Consider the following 27,943-nt stretch of genomic DNA (forward strand, 5'->3'; position numbering starts at 1 on the left):
AAACCCCAACCTCCTGGCTCATAGGTTAATGCTCAACCTCTGAGCCACGCCTGGCCGGGCTACCCTTGTTCTTTGTTCCTATTTTGCCTTCCACTCTTTTTTTGGGAGGGAGAGGAGGAAGGCTAAGTATGGATGGAAGGGTATGTGTGGATTTTGAGCACCCAGAGGCAAATTGTAGTGCACCTTTGTATTTCTTCAGCTGCTTCCATTTTGGAAAATTCCCTATTGAGTGTTTTTCGTGGGCACTGATGCACTGTTTCCCAATGAAGCAGCTAAAATGTACCATATTTCTTCTCTTCACTCCTTGGCACCTAGGATGTGGAATGATGACCTGGGCTTGGAAAAATGGGCATGTCCAAGCAGGCCTTTGAGTGTTCATCAAATGCCAGGGCAACTAAAATTCATTCACAGCAGTGGGCTAGTGCCACTGTCCTGTAGCCACTTAAATTGTTGCTTAAGGAAAGTAGATTCAATCTTGTGGAAACCCTGCTTGACTTGAACCTGAGTTTAAAAATTCTATGTGAGTGTGGTTCAGCAGTTGAGCATCAACCTATGATCCCAATTGCAGTTGGATTCCCAGTCAGGGCACATTCCCTGGGTTGCAGGCTCCATCCCCAATGAGGGCGTGCAGGAGACAGACAGATGACCAACGACTTTCTCATCATTGATGTTTCTCTTTCCTTCCTCTCTGAAATCAATAGACATATTTATGAAAAACATATATTAAAAAGACGTTAAAAAAATCCTATGTGATTTCAAGCAAACATCTTCCCTATAACTATCATAAATGATGAAATTTTACAAAGCAGAACCAGAGAAATCTAGAAATTAACCTGAGATTTGTCACTAGCTGTGCTACTCTGGACAGAACACTTCATCTGAGTTTGTCTTCAACTTTTTTTTGGTCTTCATTGATTTCAGAGAGAGGAAGGGAAAGAGAAATGTAAATGAGTCACTGATGGGCTATCTCCTGCATGCCTCCCACTGGGGATTGAGCCTGAATCCTGAGCATGTGCCCTGACTGGAAGTCAAACAATAATCTCCTGGATCATAGATCAATACTCAACCACTGAACCATGCCAGCTGGGCTGTCTTCACCTTTTAAAACAATAAAGCACATAAAAGCACCTAGCGCATAGCAAATATAGGTAGGCAAATAAATCAAACTTAGGCCCTTCCTCTTTCAGCTTCCTGTCTTTCTTCCATTGGGTTGAGGCTAACCAAATTTTAGACCCAAAATTTATTGCCATCCTCTGGCTCAATTTATTGTCAAGGGACAATAGTGCAGGTACAACAAGCACTGCATTTAGTAACCACCTATTACTAAAGGGTGGCAGACGAGTTCCTTGCAGATTTGCTAGACAGTGAACACTGAAGGCACTCAGTACAGATACCATCATGGGCCAAGGCTCTGTGGGTCGCTTGCATATGCTATTTCCAGTGCCACAGAACAGAGCTTGGCTGTAGAAGGCACTCGTATTAAGCTACCGCTGTTGGGGGTGGGTAGACATTGCGCAGCAGCCTCTTCGCCTGCAATTGAACCTAACAATACTGATCCGAGGGAGGTGTGAGAACAAGATGAAAAATGTGCATGAAGGCACTAATCTCTGGTGCAGGTTTGGAACTCAACCGAGTTTCCAAATCATTCTCTTAATTTAATTTTTACCTCTTCCTTTTCAGAATCCAAGTATAAATGGATTTAAAAATTGCTGGGAAAAACATCTCTTCTATGTATACATACATGGAATTTCCAAACTGTTATACTTAAGGATCACATGTGCTAATAAATTCATTGGTTAGAATGTGCTTTAAACATCTAAGTGAGAACTTTCCAACACTCATAACATTACATGACAATTTATTAAGTTATGAAAAATGACATAACTGTGTCTAGAATATGAATGAATAGGAACAAAGCTTGGAAGAGAATTTGGAAAATAGTTGCTACGCTATAGTGAAGTTAAGCTCAATCTTTCAAAAGTTTCAACTTGTGAGTGAAAAAAATGCCCAAAGAACTGTCCCCCTCCTTACATGGATAAAATCAGGGAATGTTTAATTCTTGTCACCTACAGGAGACCACACAAATCTGAGGCAGTGGGAATTCCACTGGTTGGAGCCATCACCTTATCAGGACACAAGAATGGAGGGAAGCCCTGGGGAGGTGCAGGTTCCTGGGTCTGGCTGCCCGGTGTGTTCCTGAAATTGTTCCCAAACTGCCTCCCTCACCTCCATCCCCTCATTCCTCAGAAAGGCCCCCTTCTTGGATGGCCTCTGACAGCTCCTTTTTACAGGTCACAGGCTGATCTTTCCTTCTGCTCCCTGTGGTCACTGCCTTTGTTTAGGCCCCACAGCATCTGCAACTACTGCACTCCCTACAGCGCTGGGTTCCCTGCGACTGATCTCTTAGGTCTTCCTGCAGCACAGCTCTACCCGCATCCTCCTGTTCAAATATTCCCCCAAGCACAGGACAAAGGCCAAATCCCTCTTCCCGATATATAAAGCCCTCTGTGACCCAATACATCCAGCCAAACTTGCTCCTTTTACCCCCATTATCAAACTCCAGGTTTGCTGGGCACCCTGTTCTATGCTTTCCCAATTTTACGGTGCGCTGCTCACAGGTTTTTCTACAGGAATGCCTTCACCCCCACATCTCCAAAGATGCAGTCTAAGTGCTGATGCCTCCAAGACGTCTCTGAACTCTGATGAAGTTACAGTTCCCTTCTCTAAATTCTCACTTTATCCTAGTGGTGCTATCATTTGCAACCAGATCACAAACTCCAAGAGAACAAGAAACACTCTGGATTTGGCATCCCAGTGTGTCCTACAGGGTATGATCTATAGAAGGCGACAGGACAGAATTTTAAATCTAGGAACAGCCTCTCGTACATTCACAGGCAGCAGTCTGAAAAGTGGCTGTCTCTCCTCTCAAGCTTGTGACAGAGGGCCTCTGGCTTCTCAACAGTCCAAGGATGGAGACCAGATTGGAATCACTGTATCTCTGGTACTTCCTACAGAGCTGGGCCAGACAGGTAATGCAGAGAATGAGGGATGAAGCTAATCCAGCAGTTTCTCTTCCTGGTTTCTGATTAGTCCAAATCCTAAGGTGATGAGGCATGCTACTTCAGATTCATGGCCATTAGTTCAAACAGTGCAGAAGGAAGTTATGTTCATGAAGAACTCATCTGGTGATGCTCCAAGTTCCCAAACTGATTCATTTCTCATCAGCTTGGCCATATGCTTCTTAAGAGAGGAAGGACTATAAATTCCCGAGAAACTAATTCCTTTATTCTGTTGGATGAGAAAAATCCTTTAGGAAAAAGTGTTGGCTCCCTACCCATGATCTTAAGAAACCAAAGACCCATTATACACTGAAGTTTTTAGGCTACGAAAAGAGGTATCAAGAGAGATTAGGAAATGCAACTTTGATTCAAGCACCATGAAATTTTGTCAAGCAAAAATAGTCTTTATTCAAATTTAATGGAAACAGGGGTCACTATACTTTGCAAGACGGGGAAAAATAAAATTAAAAAAAATTCTTTTTTCTTTTTTAATATAAAACAATATAATCACAATACCAGAATATGGAACTCTATAGTTTATTTCCTATGGGTTACTGCAGGTATCAATTTTCCTTGACTGTGCTATTCACAACTTTGTTAAGTCCAAAAATATGAAACCAAAGTGGTAGGAAACTTAAGACTTAGCACTTTCACTAAATGGCATACATCAAAGGGAGTCAATTCAAGGGCAAAAATGGTTGAACTCACCATACCTACCTATGTCATCATTCCAGCCTTAGACCCATTCAGGTACTGAGCTCCCTGTAAGAAAGGCCAGGCCTGAAAGCCAAGGCATTTTGGATATTCTACTGTGGACCATGAGGAAAGGGGTTTTCAAAGAGATTGTTTTCAGTCGAGCAGGAAGGCCTGGCGCCAGGAGGCTTTACTGAGAGGAAGCACTTAGATTTAACAATTGTAGACACACCATTAGGGGAGTTAAAAATGTACAGCAGTGACATATGTTCTACTTCAATCACTTGTGCTACGGCTACCAAACATGTACAAAACTTCTCGGGTAGTTCCAGCTGTGGTCGTAGCCAGTTAGGATCTTGAGTGGGATCTAGATCGAGACCGGGAAGGTGATCTGGATGCAGACCTGGATCTAGACTTGGACCGAGATCGGGTTTTTGAAGCAGACTTTGACCTGGAGCGTGATTCTGACGGAAGGTTTGGTTTTGATTTGGAATTGGACCTTGACCGGGACCGGGTCTCCTGATTGGTGCCAGCATCTTTGCTCTCCCCTCCGCCTTCCCTCTGGCCGGACTCAGGCTTGGGACGTTCCCGCTCCTTTGAAGCCGAGCGGGACCGAGATCTGGACCGGGAGTGCTCAGCGTCTTCCCTCTTCTTCTTCTCGCTGCTGCCTGACTTGCTGTCTCGCTTGCTGCTGCGTTTTCTGCTTCTCTTGCTCTTGCTGCGGCTGCGGCTCCGACTGCGGCTCTCCTCCCGGCTTCTCTTCCTCCCCTTCCTCTTGTCCTTGCTTTTGCTACGACTCCGGCTGCGGCTCCTGCTGCCTCCCTTGCTCCTGCTCCTGCGGAGGCCTTTCTCCTGACTCCGGCTCTTCTCTTTGCTCCTGCTCCTGCTCCCGGGCTTCTCCTCCTCCACTCTCCTCTCTTTACTCCTGCTTCGGCTTTTACTCTTGCTTTTATGACGACTAGGACTCCTGCTCTTGGACTTTCCAGTGTTGTCATTGTTCTGAATCTTCTCTTCAGCTTGGTCTTTACTCTTGCTGCGGCGCTTGTCTGCACTGCGGCTCCGGCTGCGACTCTTGTCATCCTTGCTGGGGCTGCGGCTTTTCTCCTTCTTGCTCCGGCTGCGACTCTGGCTGCGGCTGCGGCTCTTACTCCGGGAATGGGAGCCGGACCTAAGAAGACAGTGATGTTGAAGTTACAAGCAACGTCACACTTGATGCTAATCATCAGATGGAAAGGCCAGAGGGACGTGGAGCTTTGCCCCACAATATAATACATGGCCAATGACTGCTTTCTGAACCCCCATGATTCCAGGCCAGATATGAGGTGAGATAAGACTGGTAACATGATTAAAATCAACGTGGCATATGGTATGGGTGTTTCCTACTCACCCCCTCCACTTATATACCAAAGAAGACCTACCTGGACCGAGATCTACTCTTCGAATGACTGCTTTTGCTGCTGCCGCTTCGGCTTCTGCTCTTACGAGAATGTCTGCTACGAGAGCGAGACCTACAGAGAGAAAACATTAAAAATATATATTAATGATAATTGCTGACAAAAGACTAGTGCAACAGAGTCAACTAAGAAAAAAAAGTACGGCACTGACTGTGTCCAGGGACAAAGTTGAGAGAGAACTCTTTCCCGTGCTCCAGGCCCACAGACCTAGTTGCTCACAAACTTCCTACCTGGATGGCCTACCTGAAACTCTGAGCAACTCTAACCCTGAACTCACTGCTGGGTCCCATCCTTATTTCCACAGATGCTGCTGCTACTTACCCACTTCCTCATGCCGTAACCCACAGCAACCCTTGACTCTCCTCATTCCTTCCTCCTCTTACTTATGATGATCTGGCCTCTTCTCCAGTGTATCCACCTCTGCTGCTGCCCCTGAGCAAGCCACTACCCCTCCCCACAGTTCCACAGCAGCCTCCCAACACACACTTTTGCCCTTTACCTATCTAATCTATTCAACTCACTGTGACCAGAGTGTATTTTTAAAATACACTCCAAACTTAAAAAAATGTTTAATAAACCAAGACTGTGGACTCTCTTTATCATTGCTACCAAAAGCAACTAGGGCTCCGTAGGGGAAACAACTGATTCCAGGTGTAGGGCAGGAAATAAGAAAATAGGCCTAGAACATCCCACATGACAGAAAGAGGAAAACTTTCAGATTCCTGGGCACCATCATCTATGAGAGAACTCTTGCCAAATATGTTGAACCTGTATCTCATCTCATTCACTCCTTTCTAGATCTAACTTCCAGATTACAGGAGCTCCAGGGGATAAAGTTCAAATTCAATGATACCAAGAGGAAGTAGATAAATAAATTCAGAATGTAACAAAGTATTAAAAGACAAAAAATTAAGGAAAGTAAATGTCACAGGGGCAAGAAGGTAGGAGAACTGCTTTAGACTGAAGAGACCTAACAATCCCTTGCAATGCATGATGACTGGACTGTATCCAGGTCAGGAAAAAAAAACATAGCTATAGAGACATCCATGGAACAGCTAGGGAAACTGGAACATGGCCTGGACATTAGATGACTTTACAGAAACATGATTACTGTTCTTATCCTCATTCTTGGAGACACATGCTTAAGTATTTAGGGGCAAAGTGTCACAATTTCTACAACTTCCCTTCAAATGCTACAACAAAGTAAATGTATAGAGTGTACAGAACAAATGTACAGAACAAAAAAGAAGGCAAAATTCTAATGACTGTTGAAGCTAGAAGGAAGGTATATAGGCATTTGGGAACTATTCTTTCAACTTTATGTTTGAAAATGATCACAATAAAAATTTTGGGGAATATTTAATAGAGCATATTCACACAAAAACCAAACCAAACCAAACCAAACGATACTGAAACAGGAGCCAACCTGAAGGGCTCCCAATGACCGAAGACATAACAATTTGAGCATAAAAAATTATGACTGCAATAGATGAAACATTAAATATATAAACATCCAATAATTCATTCAAAATAATACTAAACAACCACCCTTATTACCTTTGGGGGTTGCTAGGGTACATTTAATATTCTGAAAGTTGATAAAGTTATCAAACTTATTTTGCATTTCCTATAAAAAACTATTTGAGAGTAATAAAAGAATGGATGAGGGAAGTCATCCTTTACAGAATTATAGCCTTTAAATGAAGAAAGGAGAAAATCAGAAAGTCATCATTTTGTAACCACCAATGAATGGCTCTAGGTAATGATTATCAACAGATGCTCAAACTATTAGGTGGAATGTCGATGCAGAACTTGATAATGGATGGTGCAGGGTGAGAATTGAACACACTGACGCCTGTTACCATCATTCAAAGTGGGACATCCAGACACCACATAAGCGATGCAACAGGAAGTACAATGCACTAATTATTAAGCACACCTGGCTTCACTCTAAATGACTCAACATCTAATGAGTTTACAAGAAATGTGGGGGACAGGATAAAGAAGTGTGTTAAACAACACCACAAGGACCCAATTAGCAAAATCTCAACTATGGGGAAATCTTCAAAACAGATAACCATTTCCCCAACAACTAAATGCACGGAGAATAAAAGGAAGTGATTAAAAGGATAATTAAGAGACGTGACCGAAACACGTGGGCCCAATCTCTGCCCACCATCTCCAACTTATCCTTCAGGGCTTAGTTTCTACGATGTGTCCTTAGGTAATCCTTTGCCTGTCCTCCAGACTGGCTGTGCTGCACATTTCCTTGGACACAATGGTATACTTATTGGCTCAATGCCTGTCTTCTCCACTAGACTGAGTTTTGTGAGGGCACAGACCACATCTGCCTTGTTCACAAGTGCCTGGCCCATTTGCAGAGCAGCTGCCGAATAAGACAAAGTCTCCACTTTTGAGTAGCTGGACCATCTGGGAGAGTAATACAGGGACTAGTTAGTGGCCATGTTTGCCCTCAGTGAGGGTATGATCTGGGGCACCCAACAAGACATGGGAAAGAAGGTCACTGATTCCTGCCTCAGAAAAAGGACTTTACTTCCTTCCATTTGTACTCACGACATAAGAGTTCAAGAGCTTTACAAATAAATATTCAGTTCAAACTTCTGAGTTATTGAACCAGACCCAACCATGTTACTGAGAATTCAACAGAACAAAAATGGATCATCTATGTACTCATCAGTGAATTTACGGTGAACTCCAACACATAAAAATGTCAACAGTACCTGGAGTGACTCCGGCTCCTGGAGTAGGACCGGCGCCGTCTAGAACCAGGCTTGTCTTCGACTAATCGGATTTTTCTGCCATTGACTTCAGTTCCATCTAACTTTTCCAAAGCTCTTTTCATATCGGAGTAAGACACAAATTCAATCACCCCTTCATTTTTGCGTCCCTTGTGAGCATCTGCATACGTCACTTCTCCTGCCTGACGCATATAATCCTGAAAACGAAAACTGCTGATCAGGCCAAGACACATCTTGTTAAAGTAGTTGATGCAATCACAGTAATAAAAGTTTTTCTTTTCTTTTAGAAATGCATGCTAGCTTTCCTCAGAATAAAGTTTATCCTTAAAAGACTTACATCTTTACATCTACACACAAATCATTTACTGAGGTTCTTTAAGCATCAGGCGTTAGGTAGGTGGTAGAGATAATTAATATTTAACTGTTCTTTTAAATAAAGTTATGTGTGAATACAAAATTTTTTAGTTTAACTGTCACTTTCTAAATTTTATACTAGCATATTCTTTGTTTATAGAAGCGTAAGAAGCTCATATCATTACATTTAGGTTAGGACTTTTGCTGAGCCTAAACATACTCCACTCACTTTGCTAGAGATGACTTCTTTAATGATGGACTAAGAATAAGAAGACAGGAAATTCTGAAAACTCTTACCTTTCTCCTCCTAAAGACCACACAGGTTAAGACACCACTCAATAAGCTTTTCCTCCCTATCGAGACTAAAAATGCACACTGTTCTTAAAAAGAATGAGCTGGGCTCAGTACCCTGGATAGTCAGTACAGCACTAGACCTTAATTTTTTGACATTCAAACTTTTTCAGGATAGCCTGGCTGGCGTGGCTCAGCGGTTGAGCATTGACCTAGGATCTAAGAGATAGCGGTTTGATTAGTGGTCAGGGCACATGCCTGGGTTGCAGGCTCGATCTCCAGTTGGGTGCATACAGGAGGCAGCAGATCAATGAGTCTCTCATCACTGATGTTTCTATCTCTCTCTCCCCTCCCCCTCTCTGAAATCAATAACGATATATTTTTTAAAAAACACAAAAAACAAAATCTTTTCAGGATAAATATTTCATGAAAAACAAATGTCAGATAGCCATTTAAAAAAAAAATATATATATATATCTTTACTGATTTCAGAGAGAGGAAAGGAGAGGGAGAGAGAGAGAGAGAAAAACATCAATGATGAGAGAGTCATTGATCGAGCCCGCAACCCGGGCATGTGCCCTGACTGGGAATTGAACCTCGATCACCTGGATCCTAGGTCGACGCTCAACCGCTGAGCCACGCCCGGCCGGGCCAGATAGCCATTTTTACCAAAGAGGATCTACACTGGAAGTTGACATAAACTTGCATATTATAGCTAATGGTACAGAACACACTGATGGTTGTAACTTTTTCTTTAATTGAAAAAAAAAAAACAAAACACTACAAAAGTATCTCTCTATAACAGTGATTTTCAATCAGTGTGCTGCAATAATTTTTAAAACATGCAATACATGACTATTTAATCAGGGGCACTGACCTCTTTTCCCTTAGATTGTCAAATAAAAAAATAACAGCCAACACAACAATAGCTGTCTGAGATAAACGAATCAAAATTACACCTATTTTCTTTGTGAGATCGGCAAATATATAGTTTTATGTGCCATGAGATGAAAAAGGTTGAAAATTGCTGTTCTATAACATTCTCTGTGGAGGAAAATTTCATATAACATAGATTGCCTTTAGAGTAATAAATAGTCAGTCCCCTAACATACAGTAGGGGGAGATTCTGACATCCTCTGTACTACTGTGGAAGCTTTAATTGGAGAATTTCTGAATGCTTTGGGCAAGCTCTCAAACACATAACATCATGCATCCTGTGTACACCTGGGCCTGCATAAAATGACCTGTCCCAACCTAACGCCGGCCCAACCTTATCCCAGGAGGTTAACAGAGTCCAAACCTTTAGGTCTTGCCAGCTGCACCGACTTGACAAATTTTCCACAATAAGTCTGTATTCTGTGCGGGTAGGAGGGCCATATTTATCTCGCCCACTTCTTCTATAACCATATCCACCTTTGGAAGGTTCAAATAGACAAGATTACTTCAGTGGAAGAAAAGGAAAAAAATGATATAGCACATATTTCCCTTAAATATACCATTCACCCCCACCCCAAATAGCACATATATTTTAACTGTATCCCCACCCTCAAATCCAAACTAGATTTAAAAAAGCAATCAACTAAACATAAAAATTTAATTCAGTTTACAAAGTTGTAAGTATATATGTTCATTAATATTTATATTTAAAATTAACATGCATAAATTAAAAACTATTAACAATTTAACAATTTAGAAATAAGTAACCAAATTACTAAATCAGTTACTGGTGTTACTCACAGTGATTAAAGTTTTTGTGAATATTTTATATATATATATAAAAAAAAGATTTTCAGGCACCTATTTCAGTTTAATCTCATCTGTGTCTAACCCTTGGGATCCTCACCACCCAGGTCTAATGGGGAAAGGTTGCGGTCGTCACATGGCTTCCTGTTTTTGGTCAGCCAAGGGCCACAATGGTTCAAAGAGCCACGCATGGAAAGGTAACCCAAGGTCAGCAAATGGAACAGGCAGTCATCTTAGCCTCAAAGGATTCTTTTAATTAAAACATTGAGGTCTTTGTTAAATCTATGTTAAACAATTGCATTACAGAGAAAAAAACAACACAAACACACATCATTAAACATATTTATAAAGTATTAAAACAAGAAATTTATGCCATTAATTTAATTAAAATTAAACATTATCAAAGATGTTTATTTGCAATTTTACATTTAAAAGATACATATTTAAAAAGCAAATGGCTTAAATATCAATACATTTCAATGTAACATTAATTAATTACTTAAAAAAATGAACACTTAATAACAAAGGCATGTCATTGATACAAATGCCCTTTAAATGCTTACTGCGTCCAGAACCGTAACTGCCATCTCGACGTGGGCCGCGGGCATGCTCAACAATTACTCGCTCACCACAAAGGTCTTTGCCATTCAGTTCATAAACAGCATCATCTGCATCACGCAGATCATCAAACTCCACAAACCCATATCTAGAAGAGAGCAAACAAAATCCTGGTTGGCACCATTTTGACATCCAGCTTCACTACATTAAAGAGAAAGCAATGAGGTTCATGCTTAGCAAAGGTTAAGGTGGGGTTTGCAACTAAGGATCAATTTCCTCTTTTCTTTAGCAAAAACCACTTTGCTTTGTGCCAACACAGGCACTGCAAGAGGATAGGGAGACTTCTCAAGGTAGATTCCTGTCTTTCTAGTAGGAGACTGGCTAAATATAGAGACCACTTCTTTTGTTCCCTAGTAGTTGGTGGCAACTACAAAGACCTCCACAGGGATGCTTGGTATAACATATCAAAATATCATATAAAACTCATTGATTAGACCTACATTCAGGCACTGTGTCTTAACTGTTAAATCATGTTTGGAATAACATACCAGGTTAAAAAATAATCACAATATCTCAAATCTCCTTGGTGAAAGAATTTTTAAAAAAAGTTCCCGGTTCCTCTACCTAAACAAATTAGTCACAAATGAATAATTTTTCTAGAAATTATCAGTGAAAAATATTCGGAGCTCTTTACTTCCTCGTAATATTTCAAACTCATTCCCATGAAGTTTTAGGTAGGATGGAATTCTCTAAAACCTATCTACAACTGTGCAAACTTCTATACAAACTGTTGCTAGGAATTTCTCATCAAAGAGTTTTGGTGGTTTAACACATACCAGAAATAAAACACCCCCTCCCCATTCTATTAATGCCTGTTATAGAGTACAACTTATAAAATGAAAGCACAAAATTTGTAAAATATTTATAAGCAAGATTAAACAAGTGCCCTATAAACTATGTTATCGATAAACTTTTAGTTTGGTCTATCACGGCTGTGAAAAGTCTAGCTTTGTGACCACTGCCTATATCTAAAAACCAAAACCATCTTAATGACCGTATCTGATCACAAAGGAAAGTTACCAGCAATGTCTCAACTCTAACAAAGCTGTGCAGATAGGCAAACTTAGTGTTTCTCTGTGTTTAAACATCCTAGGAACCAAAAGCAGTTTACAAGATTTGCCGCAAGTTCATCCAGCCTGATCAAAATGATTCCAGCTTCTTTAGCATGCAATGCTATACTCAGCAACATGTTAAGTGAGAGAACTCAGACTTGCAGAATTCTTTCTTTACTAAAGAGTCCCTTTCCAAGAAAAGTCTCTCAAGGGACAATGTACAGCTAACAGCTTTGGAGGTTTTTTTTAATGCTGAAATGTCTGTTAATGGCATTCAAATGTTAATAACTAAATCTCAACTCCCTTAAAAAAATGTCACCCCCCCCCCCCCCCGTTGTTTAATGGGAACTATCTTGCAGTAACACAACTTAGAAGCCACCTGGCTCCCTTTATGGGCTATTAAGTCTTTAAATTATGGCTTTATAATTCCATGGGCTAGAACGGCTAAGCAGCTTAATGATTTTAAACATGATGTCATATTTGACAGAGCAAGTAAAGCCTCTCCAAATCACTGACTTTCTATGTTTAACAGATCATATATAGCCACTGCCTTTTCATTTCCAACAGTGGAGTGGGTCATGAGGAAAGCTATACTATCATTTTTTAGAGAAAAAAAATTGAAAAGCAAATTTAAAAAATGTAACTATTTTCTACTTTGGTTTATTTCTAAATAGATAATAAAGTACCCCACCACCCCAAAAGAACCTTCCTTAATTTAGTTGTCAAGATTGGTCATAGGTCTGCTTTATCCACAGTGTTACTGCTCTTAACACCATATGAGAGCCTGATGCCAAGTAGAGAGGGATGGGAGAAAACACTCAACATGGGCATGATGAAATAGCCTCCATGGCCCTCTGGCTCAGCACCATTCAATGACCCCAAGTCATCTAATATAATGGCAGAAGGAAAAAACTGACTCCTAAAGATTAAACAAATAAGTAAGAGGAAACTCTAAACAGTTCTGTTCAAAATAATCAGGGTTTACAATTACTTGGGGGTCAGAGAATGCAAGACCCTTTAGTTCTGCAAGTCATCCGAAATACAAAGCCAAACTTTTGTTAACAAGTGATGTGTATGTTAGACCTATGGGGTAGTGCATTCTCCCAGACTCAGAGATCATCCTGTGCATGCTCATTCTGTTTCAGGGCTTACATGCAGAACTCATGCTGACCTTTGGGGGAAAGTAAGGACAACCTGTTAAGTGGAGGCACAATGATCTAAAAACAAAAATTAATGCTCAGACAGACCTCTTTCTTTGCAGCTGAGGCTGAAGGCAGGCATACTTTGCCAGTAAGATTCTTCCCTGAGTTGGAGGGATCCGTTTGTGTTATTAGAGGATAATGGCTGCTACAATCCTTCCTTAATATTTACTTCTAGAAAGTCCCAACAGGTGGGTCATTTAGTAGTAATATTTTTGTGGGCTATCCAAGTCACTTATTAAAATAGCTGACTTAAGATCAAATTTATCTCATAGGAAAATTTTGGTTACCACTTTGTGAAAAGCCACAAAATCTATCTGGAACATTTTATTTTATTTTTCCTTCTTGGGATGAAGATGTTTATTTATTTGTTTATTTGATTTCAGAGAGAGGGAGAGGGAGAGATAGAAACATCAATAATGAGAGAGTCATTGATTGGCTGCCTCCTACACGCCCCCTACTGGGGATAGAGCCTGTAACCTGGGCATGTGCCCTGACTGGGAATCGAACCCTGAACTCCTGGATCCTTAGGTCAATGCTCAACCGCTGAGCCACACTGGCTGGGATATTTGGAGTATTTTAATGTCAAAGTCCAGTCCAAGGGTAAATCAGACACCTGTCACTTCTCTCTGCCACTGACATGTTGGGTAGGTTTGGAAGATTAAATCAAGTATCCTCTTATAACCACACACCATACCTGATAGGGACTCCTGTTCTAAGAGCAAAGTAAAGACCAGGTTAGTGTGGTTACTTCTACCACATCACTGTTTGTTTATATTTGCTTTACTCAAAGAATGACTTCATTCAATAAAGTAAAAGGGTTCCCAAATAAGGCAGGAAGATTACGTAATAATAAAATGTTACTTAATGTTAATTTCCATATACTAGACAATGTTATCTTATTTCATATCCACAATACCTAGAGTCAGGTACTATTACGCCTGTTTCACAGACGAGGAAACTGATGCATACCGTAACTATCAAGACTGAGCAGCAAGAACTGGCCTGGGGTCTAGTCCTCGTTCTGCTAAAACCAACTCTGAAAAGCACATGTAAACAACTTTATTTCTCTGGGCCTAGTTTATCTGTGAAATGAGGGAGCTATAGCTATAGTCTAAGGTTTCTTCTAACATCAGAAGCATGACAGATAAAAGTTAGCCCTCCTCTGGCTGAAGGATGGAATGGGGTAATTTAAACCAATATGGTGGTACTGGAGATATACAAGAGTAACAGATGGACAGGGATAAATTAAAATTTTATCATCTAAAATACTGTTTAAAACTACTTAATGGGTCTCACTTTTAGTTTTACTTAAACACTTTAACTGTCTCTGAAATTTTAGTGCCTTCAAGAAAGTAAAGGTAACTAACATCACAGAATCTTTCTAAATCCATCCTAACGTCCCTTTGTGCTTTGCAGAAAATAACATGAAACTAATCGCTGCTCCCCCAAAGTACCCTCCCTCCTTCTGATACCTTTGTCAAAGGAAGGAATGCTATTAGATACACACGTGCCTACATATCTCTGGTGTGACCTGAGAGTAAGCCTCCTAAGAACGCAGCCCAGCAGATGATACATTTCTTAATTCTAGCTGCAGACACCCTTCTTCTTCTGCTCTACTAACAACAAAGACCATCTTTCAATAATTCCAGTACGAGAATAAAGAAGATAAAGGAACTCTGGAGACGGAATCTAAGACAAATGTAAAAATGCCTCTATGGCAGGGATTGATAAAAACAAAAGGCCCTCTAACATTCCCCCTCCTGCTGAACTCCCAGATGTCATCCTCTCTCTCCAAATTTCCCCCCATGCCTATGTGAAAGAACAAACAGCTGGGCCTAATCATTAAACGTACTCTAGTTAACAATGGAAAGAAAAACTCCTTTCTTCAACAGTTCTCTGCTATTGCCTTTCCCCAAACTCTTTTCCTCAGGGTCATGTTTTATCCTGACAAAATGAGTCAAAAAATGATGGGAGGGGAGTTCGTATTATTTTCTTCCTAAAAAAAGTGGGCACCATGATTCTTACCAAGTATAGACAGGTAACTGGACACCACAAACAAAAGCCACAATGAATGATGAGGGCTGTTCTGAACTTTAGTCCTTTCTTACACCATTGACAATGCTATGGTCTTCCTCATTCAACACCTAATGTGGAGTTTAATCTCACCCCTTTTGGGATAGCTCAGGGTCATCTCTGTCTTCCAAACATCATCTCTGAAGAGGGAGACTGGAGAAAAGTCCTGTCTGAAATATGATGAACATGACTCGCTCTGGATATACTGATCAGTAGCTAACTGGGCAGGGACTGACTAAGGGGGTGTTTGATACCAGCTAACTGATAGGGAGTAGACAGGCATGGGGAGCAAGGGAAAGCAAGCCTCAATGCGTGTGCCTGAGATCACCCACCAACACTGTTCATTGAGGGGCATGCCTTGTACCTTCTCTCTAGAAGAAAAATTTGCCCCTTTCCACAGTGGATCTCTGCTCACCTTTGTCCTAAAACTGTGCCACATGCTTTTCTTTGTATGTGGACATGACAGTCCTCAGCCAACCATCAGCAGGATGTGAGCTTTGTTTTCCCAATGTGGTGAGCCATTCCCACATTCACTCATTTTCCTTGTAAGAACCGAACCTCTCCATGGCTGGTCAGGATTAGGGATGTTGCTGTAGCCAAGGAAAAATTTTCATCTGTTGAAGTTAACCCATGGGTTGGCTTGAACCCTCAAACTAGGGTCAACAGCACTGTGCATTAAGGGCAGAGCCCTTAGATCTATCCTGAAAGAAATGGCATTTAGTGAACAGGAATCAAACAGCTTCCTTTCAAAGCACTCAGTGCTGGACCTACGTTTCAGCCAGCTTGGTGTATGAGGTGAAAAACGTTAGGACACACTGGCAGGAGTAATAATAATAAAAACCAACCAGTAATTCCTGCTGTCTGCATCAAGTGCTTGGAAAACTGCAGATACACTTCTGCAACCAGCTCTCTAGTGCTCAGGTGAGGCTAACTTGGAGAAAAGCTTGCAAGTGAGAACTGTAACAGCCCCAGATTCCAAAGGTCTGCTACATTCCAGGGAAGCAGTGGTAGGGCCCTCAAAGTAGTAGCCAGTTCAAATTCACTTCTTTGGGTCACTGACTATGGTTTTAATTTGACTTTCCCAGTAACAGAGGGTTGTTTATAACCCACAACTAGGAGCTCCTACTACATGAAGTAGGTTCCTGAGATGCTTTCCTAATTTGAGAAAGGAAGAAGGCTTCTCTGGGTATTCTGGCTTTCCTTTCTGTAGCCTCAGAGGAGGGAGGGCCATCAAGGCCACCCGGAGAAGGTGGATGACTTACCCGTGCTCACTCAGTGGCAGAGCTGGGGTGCGACTTCAGGGCTCACCAATACCCAGTCTGGGGCTCTTTTCACGTCGGCAAACTGGCAGTTCCTGCACACCAAGAGCTCTCTGATTAGAGCTAGTGTGGATTCCTGGTCTGCAAACGTTGGCCACAGCTCAGTCTGCACTTGATCTTTCCTCACCTTCAAAGAAGAAAACCTACCTCATGATTTCTCTCTTCTGGATCCCTGACCATCTAATTCACTCCCCAAAACCTTGTAATCACCTTTGACTATTCCTCCCTGGTTGCCCATTCAGTCTGTTGCTTAGTTCTACAATTTTCTCATTCTGTTGAGTCCTCAGGACTATCTTTTTCTGTTTGACCAACTAACTTAATTCTAAGATATGACTAATTTTACTTAGTCAACTTGTCTCTTTACACGTAGCATGGAAAGTCAGCTACTTTATCATTCTTTTGCTCAGAGGTCTATAATGACTCCTAAATATCTGTTTATGCCATTCTCTAAATCTGAAATGCCTTGATTACAGAAGGTGAATATCAATCTTCTTCTATATACTTTCTCATGGGTCTCAGAAATGTGCCCGATTCCAATTATTTTACCACTTTCTTTAAAGTTTTAACACTTCTATTCAATTTTATGTTTAACATGACTTTTTTTGGTGTGTGGCCTTGAAGCCTTGTTCTTTTTTCTTTTGTTTACCCTCTCATTTGACTGAGCTCTTTAATAACAACAAAGGTTAATAGCATGGTGCCTGGCACACAGTAAATAATTCCATGTTTCATTCATTCCTCATATCATAAGTGCAGAGTATACTACTATTACTACTATTCTCATTTTACAAATGAGAAGACAGGTTGGAGAGGCTAAACAACTTGCTCATTGTCCAGGAGATCATAGTGGTACAGCTGTATTTGAACCCAGATCTGTCTGACTCTAAAACCCAAGCTCTTAACCACAAGGCTCCACTGCCTTTGTAAAAGCAGATGCGTCTTTCCACAGTTCTGAGTATGATCCTTTTCATTCAACAAATGCTGCTGCTTGACTTGACAATCTAACCTCCAATAAGTCAGGCTGTATTAAAGTTTTTTGACACACTGGGGTAAAGTCTCCAGAGGAAAAAAAATAAATTTATCTCTGGGCAGGGTGAAACACCTCCAAGCTTGGGGTATGTGACTTGGGGTATGACAACCACGTTACTTTCACTCTTGTCTTTTGGTTCCCATTAGCCAGTGTCAGCCATCTGGTCCTTCCGAAAACATGTGTGGGTTCAGAACATAACAGACTAGAAGAATAGAGGAAAAATAAGATTATTCTGTGCAATCTCCATTCTGGAGGTCCCATATCATCCCCCAGAATCAGTCTTTGGTTTTAGGCTCAGCAAAAATTAGACCAGCATAGAGACAATAGAGAGTTGGACCTAGGGGTGGTGGATGTGAGTGGATATTGACAATATTATGTATTTAAGAATGCATTTAATTAGTTTTGTAAGGAATGATGACTGGGACCAAAAATGTAAATATAAGCATGAGTAATGGGGGAAAAAAATCAAAGAATACTACAGAAATCAAAGAATACTACAAGGTTTACAGACCTCCAACTATACAAGAATTATAGCAACCAGAAAAGTACTCTGCAGATAAGCATTTAAGATCTGATTGAATTTCAAACTACTATTAACATGACTACTACAGCCCACACCAGGACTCTTTCCTTCTCCAAATTCCTTTATAAAAACTTTCAAAATTTTGACAATTACTGTAATCTCATCATAGATGAAGAAACTAAGACTTAGAGCATAGTTAAGTAACTTGCAAGGCTACCCAACACTGGGGAGTCTTTGAATCCTGGTCCTAACCTAACATCAACACTCCATCACCATGTTCTATTACTTCCTATACACCAAGGGAAAGAAGTGGTCGACAAGAGCAAACACAATGAGAAATACAAGCTCTAGGAACACAGAAAATCAGTTTCATCAAATTATGTGCTACGGGTGACAAAAACCCACGTGAATATTAGCATCTTATGAGAAAAATAAAATGGCAAGAAATACTGTTTCTGCGTCATATGTGTATTAAACTAGTAAGCTGTGAACAATAACTCTCTAGGTTACTAGTAGAACCAAACCTATGAATCAACTATGAAAATTTTAACACTAATCTAGGAAAACAGAAAGGTAACAAACCACAAAGAAAATACCAGTCCATCTCCAAAGGATTATTTTAAAGGAATATTCACATACTGAGTTGAGGAAAGTAGAATAGAAACAATCACTACCCTAAAAACTACACGATAAAACAGTTCCTCCAGAGTAGGAGGTAGAGAGGAATAGGTATCGAATCCAAATTTAGTCTTACTTTGTAACTGTCCTACCTATGTGCCTATCTGCCAATTTGTCTCAATTATCCGAAACTGTTTAAAAAATTAACTAAGGTTGCTAAGCTATTTCACTTTTACTAGGTTGCAGTCACATTTCTACCCTACAAAATGGGACTAAACTCAGAAAGCAACAGACCTGCAAATAGTTTGTAGATCACATGTGATCACAACCAGATCCTCCTGTCATAACTAAATGTTATTATTCTGACATTTTTAAGTCAACATGGCTGCTTTCCTTAAAGAAGGGGGGGGGGGGCAAGCACAAACCCAATTACACCTGTGTCCACTTCAATTTTCAGACACTTATCAACATTAATGGTAAATGAAATTAAAAGGTCTCAAGAAAAGGGGGTCAACTATTCCCTGCTGACACACTGAAGGTTCACGAAGGTACAATCAAAATAATAAACAATTTAAAAAATCCCTCAAGAGATAAAAGTCATAACCAATTTAATATAAAGCTCTTGGGATATGAGAGACAGTTATGGTTTAACTGTTACTTATACTTAATGGAAGAAAGGTTTACACTCAGCAAACAGCATTATCTGATTCCACACTAAAGCTACAAAGAAAACTGGTTCCTACTTCTAAAAGGACATCATGAGTGGGGGGACAGGCATTACAGGTTATGCCTCTAGTATCATCTTGGCTGTTCTCATAACTGCCCCACAGTCCCTGGGTTGCAGTCAGTTGCTTTCTCGTTTTCAGTTTTGGTTAAAGATGACACTCCCTGTGCTATTTCTTGGGGATGCCCTTCCCCTAAAATTGGTCATTTAATATTTTAATGAAATTCTTTTAACATTAATGGATAGCTTCATTTCATCCACATGAAAAAATGTTTCTCTAAATCAGGGTTTCTGTTCTGTGGTTCCTGACTCCCTTGCCTGAGCCTCCTGCTCGATTCCATTCCTGAAGGTTGAACTAAAACCTCCCTCCTTTTCTAGTCTTAGAGATCTCTGTTTAGGAAGGCCCTCTCATTCTGGTATCCAGGGCTAAAGACATGGTTGGGGGACTGGGTGGAGGTGGGTTAGCAAGTATCGTTAAAGTCCTTCTTCAGATACCATTTGCAGTTCAGAGACCTATAGACTTTCATCTCTATACAAAGAAAAGGTCATGTAGGGCACTTCCTCAAATATGGGCTTACAAATTCTGATCCCTCGTCTTCAGCATACTCGAAGACCAGACAGCCCTAGCAATGCTAACAGGACAGTGGTCATTTACTGCATTTACTTGCACAAATTCTACCCAGGTCAGCCTTAATAAAGCTGATACTATGATAGTACTGTATAGCTCTTCAAAGAGTAGCCTGAGGTGGAGAATCACTAGCAGTCTCTGTCCAGGGCCAATGTCGTAAAAGTACCACCTGTCATACTTTTTGGCAGTAACTTGTCAGCTTGTTGGAAGCTTCTGCCAAGAAACTAAGACTGAACAAGTTGTGGAACCTGAACCACCTTCTCACCCTTGGAGACAAGTCCCCAAAGGACAGGACGGAACCATCTTGAAAGAAACAGCGAAGCTTTGCCTGACACTGCCATGCTATATCTGGTATGTGAATAAGGAAGATCTTCAGTTTCCAGAATTATCAATTAACTCATTCTGTAACCATGGACCAGTCACTTAATCTCCCCATACCTCAGTTTCCCCATCAGTACAAACTAGAGAAAACGCCTGTTTGTGAAGTGCTTTAATATACTGTTAAAAAATACAAATCATACAAATGCACACTGTTAATATATTCTAGTTTTAAAATTCCAATGTTACCTTACAAATTTCTAAATACTACCTCTAATAGTATTGTCAGACTCTTGGAGTATCTTTCTTCCAAGAAGCTCAAAGTACAATTTTCTATTTAGGTTATCCGGAAGCATCCAAAAATACTGGTAACCCAGAGCATATTTTATCTAGTCTAAATCCTATGCCTATCTTTTAAAAAGAGACAAATACTTCATGCGTCCCTTTTATTCATATGCTACCTCAATGAGGAAGGGAAGCAAAATATATTAAACCGAGGAGTAGGGATTTAAAATGACTTGGCCAAATAAAGATAATGTTCATTCAGATCACAAACTGGGGAACCGGGACAAAGGACTGGAAGTGTTGAGCCAGGGCAATTTATGCTAGTAACATTTGGTCATAATTGCAGTATTGTATTGTCTTCTGGCACTGATTTATCAAAAGGACAAATTTTAAAAATTATCCATGTCTTAGGAAAAATAAAGTAACATTAATAAATTTTTCTGGAGGTAGGTTGACTTCAACAAGAGACTTCAGTACAAACACAACTTGGTCACATTTGTATAGGTAATATTACTAATGAGACTGCTATTTAATCATAGTCCTATTTCTTATTATGTCTTATTTGCTTAAGAAAAAGTTCTTGGTTAAAACACAAGACCATTTCACCCGTTAAATCAGCAAAGATTTTAAACAACATGGATGCTAAATGCTAGTAAGGCTGCCAGGATGGAGTTATCTGGACATTTGCATTGTCGGCCTAGAAAATGTTTACTCCTGCTGTGACACATGAATTTTACTTCATAGAATCTGTCCTAAGAAATGATAAAAATGCAGTTTTATGCACATGATATCCACCATAGGGATTTTTAACAGCAAGAATTTAGAGACACCTGAGTAATCGTTAGGTAAATCATGTTATAGCCATACAATGGATTTTATGCAGCCATTAAAAAGATATGTATGATAAAGATTTTAATGTAATAGACAAAAATACATGAGATGAGTAGAAAAAGTGGGACATAAAACTGCACACAAGACCATGCCTATGTTAAAAGGATTCTTAATATTTTTCTACTTTATGTTTTAGGTATTGTCTAAATAATCTACCATGAACCTACATTTATTTTCTAATCAGTCAAAAGTTTTTTTTTTAAAAGAACTTCTCGAATTTGTTATACTTGGTAGGCTAAATAGATGAGTCTTAAAGGCTTCAAGATAACTTCTCATATATCATTAAACACTCTAACTTTAAAAAATCATAACATTAAAAAATATAACGAAAGATAAATGAGAGTTCAAAAAAATAGGAACTCTTAAACATGGAAGGTGAAAATATAATACTCTTTGTTCAGAGAATAATGGAAATCAATAGGTAGCAAAAGCCTAAAAAATGTGTATATACTTTAACTCCAAAAGTCCACTTTCAGGACTGCATAAAACAGTGAAAAATCAAAGACAACCTAAATGTCTTGCAACATGGTTTTAATTATGTACATTAAATAGCATTTATGTGTGGGTATACTATGTAGCCATTAATAATTAGGTTATAAGAGAATACTTAATGACAAAGGAAAAGGATCATCAGGCTTTTAGCTAGAAACAGAAAGGTTACAAAACAGAATGTATAGTATAATCCCAAGTACCTTAAAAAAAGGCGGGGCAGTGGGGGGAGATAAGAAGTGAAAGAGAAAAGAGGGAGAGAGAGAGAGAAGGCACAAGTCTCAAAATGCAGACAGTATAATCTTTGGAAGATTATTATTTTTACCTCTATATTTAAAAAAATTTACACTAAACGTGAAATTTTTATAATCAGAAATAGGTGCTATTTTGAAATGCTAACTTTAACTATGTATGAACAGTTCAAATACTCCTTTAAAGAAAGCTGTTTTAATCTCTTAGATAATTATAAAATTAATCCAGAACCAAACGCTTTACTTTTCTTAACAAAGATTCAAAGCCTAGGACAGAGTGGGTTCAAATGTGACATTATTTTTGAGGGCAGAACTGCCCAAGAACTAAAAGATGGTGGGGGTCATTAAAGGGAGAGTTTTTCTTTTGTCATCCCCATCACCCATTTACTTGTAGCATTACCATAAAAAATAAAACATTTATCTGCTTTTTGGTGATGGATAAAGGTAATCTCCCACATGATTAATAAACTAAATGGTTCAATTAATCAGAAACCAATAACCTGGAACATTAAGCTAATTATATTTCCTTTTTTGCCCTTTTTAAAAAAAGATGGGGGAAAAAAACAAGCTCCCATCAATTCAGTCAAAAGATAAAATCCCTGTGTAGGTTCTGGGGTTGGTGGAAATTCATCTTAGTATCTGAGGCCTGACAATGCCTACAGTTCTCAGAAACAAACAGAACAAGGACTCAACTCATTGAAAAAGTTTTAACATATTTAAAAGATTAAACAAGGTGCCTTCTACTTGAAGGAATTTTTAACAAGAGTGAAAACAAAAACTTTCTGGTAATACTTAGATATCATTAAAATCCAATTAAACAGACCAGGACACCCCCTAAAAATCCTGGCTACTCACAATTTCACTGTAATATGAAACACAGGTTCTGAAATGTATAGCCAAGCTTCCCTGGAGAGTTTTAATTCAGGCCTTTAACTAAACAAATGAACAGCAACAAAAACAACAAAACAAAAGCCTACCACCTCAATGATTTGGGAGTTTACCTGTCCAGCTACTAGGCAAGTAAAATAACCTTAGGATGTGCTAAGTTTATTCCTTAATTAAAATATGAAGAAATTAAGATGTAAGGATCTATGGCTAAAACCACAAGATTTTGTGTTGCAATAGAAACTACTGTATTGCCTGGCCAGTGTGGCTCAGTGGCTATGAACCAGGAGGTCATGGTTTTATTCCTGGTCAGGACACATGCCTGGGTTGCCGGCTAGATCCCCAGTAGGGGGCATGCAGAGGCAGCCGATCATTGATATTACTATCTCTCCCTTTCCATTCCTCTCTCTGAAATTAAGAAAAAAAGAAACTACTATATCAAAAAAACTTCTACACTTTACATGGAGACTGATTTTATTAATAAAAAAGAAAGCCTATAGGATTCACAAAAAATCAAAGGCAGCAAAACTTACCATAGAGTTGGAAGGCTATAAACAGGTGCTGCTAATATTTTTGCTTCCTTGATCCCCATGGTGACTGTTGTTGCACTTAGTGGCAGGTATGAATGTCGGATACCCTGAAGGGGATTTGGAGTGGTCTCTATGATCTCAGGAGATCTACATGTTTGTGGTCCTAAACGGAATCCTCCTTCTAGGAGTTCTCTAAAACGAAGGCAATCTAAACTAGGGTGGCTTGGTACAATGAACTGCTGTACACATACCTCTTCTCCAAATCCCAAGAGGGCCTATAAATACCTCTCCTGGACACTAAAATTTCACTTGGAGAGCTCATTTGCTTAACTTTCTATTATAGCAGTACTTTATGCCTATGTAATTAATTCTGAACTTTACCCACAACCATTCAGCTTAACTTATCTGTCTACTGATGTTATCTCTTCTACAAATTTGAACTCTTTAGCTTTTCTTAAAAGCCCTATCCATCCAAAATCTGCTTTTGAGTTTCAATTACTAATAATCATAATCCATATATGTTCAGAAATACTTCTCAGGAAGAGCTACTATCCTTATTCTCCAGGACTGTAAGGTTACACATGTTACTATGTTATGCCATCTTTTCCTTTTGCACCTACTCCTTCCTTTCAGACTCCTCTGCACTTGTGCCACCTTGTCCAGACAATTCTTGCTTAAAATATATCTATACCATTAGTCCTTGGCTCAGTCATTTCCCTCTGTAATGACTCCTGAATGCTGCCAGGAGGTGTGCCTGCTTGGTGACTGTCACACCTGTCTTCAAATCCCCAAAATAACTTCCTATTCCTTTCAACCTTGACTCTCAATCACAGATTTCATGCATATCATGGTCTAGCAGCAGAACTGTAAGAATATATAGTTCCCCGAGAGGCCTAGATATTTAGGGTCCTGGAAGAATCTGTCCTTCCTGTTATCCCATTTCCAGTATTGCTCAATTTCCCCCTCCAGAGCCTTTGAATTCCTAATCTATAATGAGTTTTTAGTGTAAAACTTTATAGTTGTTGTTTCTGGTTTATGTTGTTAAATTTCTAGATCCTTCATGAGACTCAATCCAAACTAGATTATTACTTCTTAAAATTCTTCCTTACTGGGCCGCCTCATTACCCTTTATGACACACGCTATTCCCAGAGACTTCTTTCTCCATTTCAAACCCCAGTCAACCCATTCTTTAAAGCCCATTTCAAACAAACCATTCCAAGTTTAACATGGTTGACTTTAAAGTGAGAGCATTTCTTAACTCAAAGTATACATTTTATAACCATAAACAATTTATTCAAGAATAGAGTTCTTTTCTGTCTCCTCCCCAACTCATTTAGCACAGTAGCAGGCATCCTGTTGGTGGGTTATCAACGTATTTGTTCAATTAACCAGTTTTCCCATTAACATCAACATCATTTCCTGCTGTCACTTGAATAACCTTAGAAATCAGACCTCACCAAATATACTTCAAGCTGTCTCCTAAAGATCACCATCAAATTCCTGTGATTACAGCTACCATTTACAGTTATGAGCCAAATGCTTTATAATTATTATCTCTAATCTTCCTGGATGAGGAAACTTAGAATTTGAGAAGTAACCTGCCCACAGATAGTAAGTGGTGAAGCTAAGATTTGACCCAGCTCTGTCTAGCTTTAAAAACCAGGCTTTTGCCCTAGCAGGTTTGGCTCAGTGATTAGAGTGTTGGCCTACGGACTGAAGGGTCCCGGGTTCGATTATGGCCAAGGACACATATCTCAGTTGCAGGCTCAATCCCTGGCCCTGGCCAGCCCTCAGCAGGAGGCAATCAATCAACGTGTCTCTTTCACACCGATATCCCTCCCCCCCAAAGCAATGGAAAATCCTCCGGTGAGGGTAACAAACAAAACCCCCATGCTTTCCCCATAAAATTTAGTTATTCTGTCAACTTATTTGGGCTCTAAAGAAAACTGGGAATTTTAACTTGAAAACTCAGATGTATATATGTATTACAATCACAAAAACCCCCTTTATCTAGTAAATTCCTTAAGAACTGAAAGCTCTATTGTACAAAGTGAGTATTTTCCCATGTACTTTACTCTAAAAGAAGCCAGTATTCATACTAAATTTATTGAGGACATTTTCCCGGTGAGGTGATTCTTCCTAAGGATAAATTTGAAATGATTTTTCAAAACCCAGTCAACAATTTGAGTATATGGTAGCTACCAATTTTTCTCAAATATGCAACTTATATTTAGGTATCTTCCATAACTTCTCAAGTGTTAGTTGCTAGGGAGTAAACTGTGGCCACATTAGACCTGTTGCAAAGCAGGTCATAAAAAAAAAAAAAAAAAAAAGCGCTGACACCCAAGGTTCAGTACCCTAAAATGTCCCCTTTACTCCTTTTAACTGTTATAGCCATTTCTTGAAGTTCTACCTAACATTTCCTGGTTCTGACAGTTTTTCCTGTTGAGTATCTTCTCCAGACCTGACTCCTCAGCTGTTTTCCCTGAAACACGCAGCCCCTGCGGGCCCTGCTCTGCCAAAGTAGATTAGGAGTACGAGTAACAGACCATATACCCAGGGAGGCAGTAAGCAACGTCGAGCTGTGCGTCAACGTCTACATTAGCTAGTTGACGCACATGCTAGCCCGGGTGGCCATTATTCTCCAACAAATTCTACGACAAAGCAGTATTTTTGCAAGCTGGAGAACGGAAACCACAGCCTGGAAACTGTACGGAGTCTTAAAAAATAATGAATTTAAGACTTTAATATACCCGTGTAGAGCAAACGGTGAAGGCTTTCAGCACGGCAAGAAGATACTTTCGAAACTGTCACTAGACTACTCAAACCGGAGTCTCCCGCCCAAAAAAAGTGTGGCACATGGCAAGTCTAAACAAGGCCTCTCTCCAGAGCTCCTATCCCCGTGAAAGATGCGTTGTGACCGTCTGATTCATTGGACTGGGAAAGGGGTGAAAAGGGAGCAGGAAATCCTGTCTATTTCCAGCAGCCCTAAAAGCGGGAAAGGTCGGTCTCTAGCCGGAGAAAAACCGGGCCCCAGTCCCAGTGCCTGGGAAGGAAAAACCCAGGCCTCCGCGGCGCCGTGGAGCTGTGCACTCCCGCCTGGAGCCCCAATCCCACTCGCGTTTTTCTTCTCCCCGTCCCACTCGTAACCTCACCATTGCTCCCATTTCCCTCCACCACCCCCACCCGCGCAGGCGCAGTGGGACTCGGGGCCTACCAGCACCCCCGAGGCGCCGCGACTATGGCGGAGCCGGAGCAGGCCGGCAGCAGCTTCGCACCGGGCAGGCGTCCTTCTTTCGTCCCTGCGGCCTCCCCACCACCGCCGGGGCCCTATCCCCACACGGGCGGCCCCATCTTGCGCCCTCCTCACCCGTTCTTCAGATCCACCTCCAGGATCTTCCCGTAGCCCTTAAAGAAGCGCTCCACATCGCGCTCCCGGGCCTGGTAGCTCAGGCGGCCGATGTACACCCGCGGCATCCCGGCAACGGCAGCGGCAGCTTGGCCCGGCCCCAGCCCCCTTAGGCGGCGGCCGGCGAAGCAAGAGCGCGGCGACGGCGGCAGCGGCGACGGCGGCAACGGGCGGGCGGCGAGACCGACGCAGCTGAACCCCGGCGACGTACGCGAGCACGCAGTTCGCGAGCGCGCGCTTCCCGCCTCCCCCGCCCTCCCCGCAGGCGCGGGGGGGTTGTAACGGGAGGGAGCGCGCGTTCGCTTCCCGCCCAGCCGGGGGTGGGGGCGGGACTTGCCAGGGGCTGCGCTGGCGTGGGGCGGGGCCAGGTGATCGACAGGCGGCACAGGCGGTGCGGGGGCCTTTCGCCCCCCTGCACGTCCTCTCGCGAGCTCTCGGTCGCGAGGCCTGCTTCGCCGTCCCGGGCCGCTGGTTTGGCCGCCGCCGGCGGAAGTGCCCGCGCTGCCTCGCGGCCCAGCCGGCGTTGGTGCTTTTTGTCATTTGAACCCGAGTGGTTTCCGGGCTAGAGCAGGAGCTTTGGAATTAAACTTAGCTTGTATCTGTGACCTTGGGCTCGTTACTAGCCACATCCCTGAGCCTCGCTAGTCGTCTCTGTAAAAGGGGGATAGAAATGGCAACCTTCCAGAGTTGTCTTGAGAGAATTATTACGCAAAGCACTTTGTACTGTTCCCAGCACAAGTGCCCAAT

The 27,943-nt window shown here is 41.0% G+C and overlaps 1 protein-coding gene across 3 annotated transcripts; it reads right to left on the minus strand.

Annotated features, from left to right (window-relative positions):
• On the minus strand, positions 1 to 27,427 carry SRSF4 (serine and arginine rich splicing factor 4). 3 transcript variants are annotated; one of them, XR_015715016.1, is made up of 7 exons: positions 27,158 to 27,341; positions 10,917 to 11,059; positions 9,911 to 10,023; positions 7,948 to 8,162; positions 5,171 to 5,260; positions 3,777 to 4,920; positions 1 to 688 (listed from the first exon to the last, which is right to left on the minus strand). XR_015715016.1 is itself a non-coding variant. In XM_016217105.2 (6 exons), the coding sequence occupies exons 1-6, from the start codon at positions 27,262 to 27,264 to the stop codon at positions 4,101 to 4,103; spliced, it is 1,488 nt and encodes a 495-aa protein (XP_016072591.2). In that variant the 5' UTR covers positions 27,265 to 27,427; the 3' UTR covers positions 3,443 to 4,100. The 3 variants fall into 3 exon arrangements, 1 of the variants encoding a protein (XP_016072591.2); XR_015715017.1 differs by lacking the exon at positions 1 to 688 and adding an exon at positions 1,842 to 3,288; XM_016217105.2 differs by lacking the exon at positions 1 to 688 and having other exon boundaries at positions 3,443 to 4,920; positions 27,158 to 27,427.
• Between the last annotated feature and the right edge of the window lie 516 nt (positions 27,428 to 27,943).

Source organism: Miniopterus natalensis, chromosome 9, assembly GCF_054644295.1.
Source record: "Miniopterus natalensis isolate mMinNat1 chromosome 9, mMinNat1.hap1, whole genome shotgun sequence".
Classification (NCBI taxonomy): domain Eukaryota; kingdom Metazoa; phylum Chordata; class Mammalia; order Chiroptera; family Miniopteridae; genus Miniopterus; species Miniopterus natalensis.

Bases quoted from the DNA above. Each gene is read 5' to 3' on its own strand.
- SRSF4 (XM_016217105.2), bottom strand. From the start codon at position 27,264: ATGCCGCGGGTGTACATCGGCCGCCTGAGCTACCAGGCCCGGGAGCGC. The intron at 11,060-27,157 runs GTGAGGAGGGCG...GCTCTCTTCTAG, and splicing joins GAGGTGGATCTGAAGAACGG to ATATGGGTTTGTGGAGTTTG. The intron at 5,261-7,947 runs GTACTGTTGACA...TTCTCTCTGTAG, and splicing joins AGGAGCCGGAGTCACTCCAG to GTCTCGCTCTCGTAGCAGAC.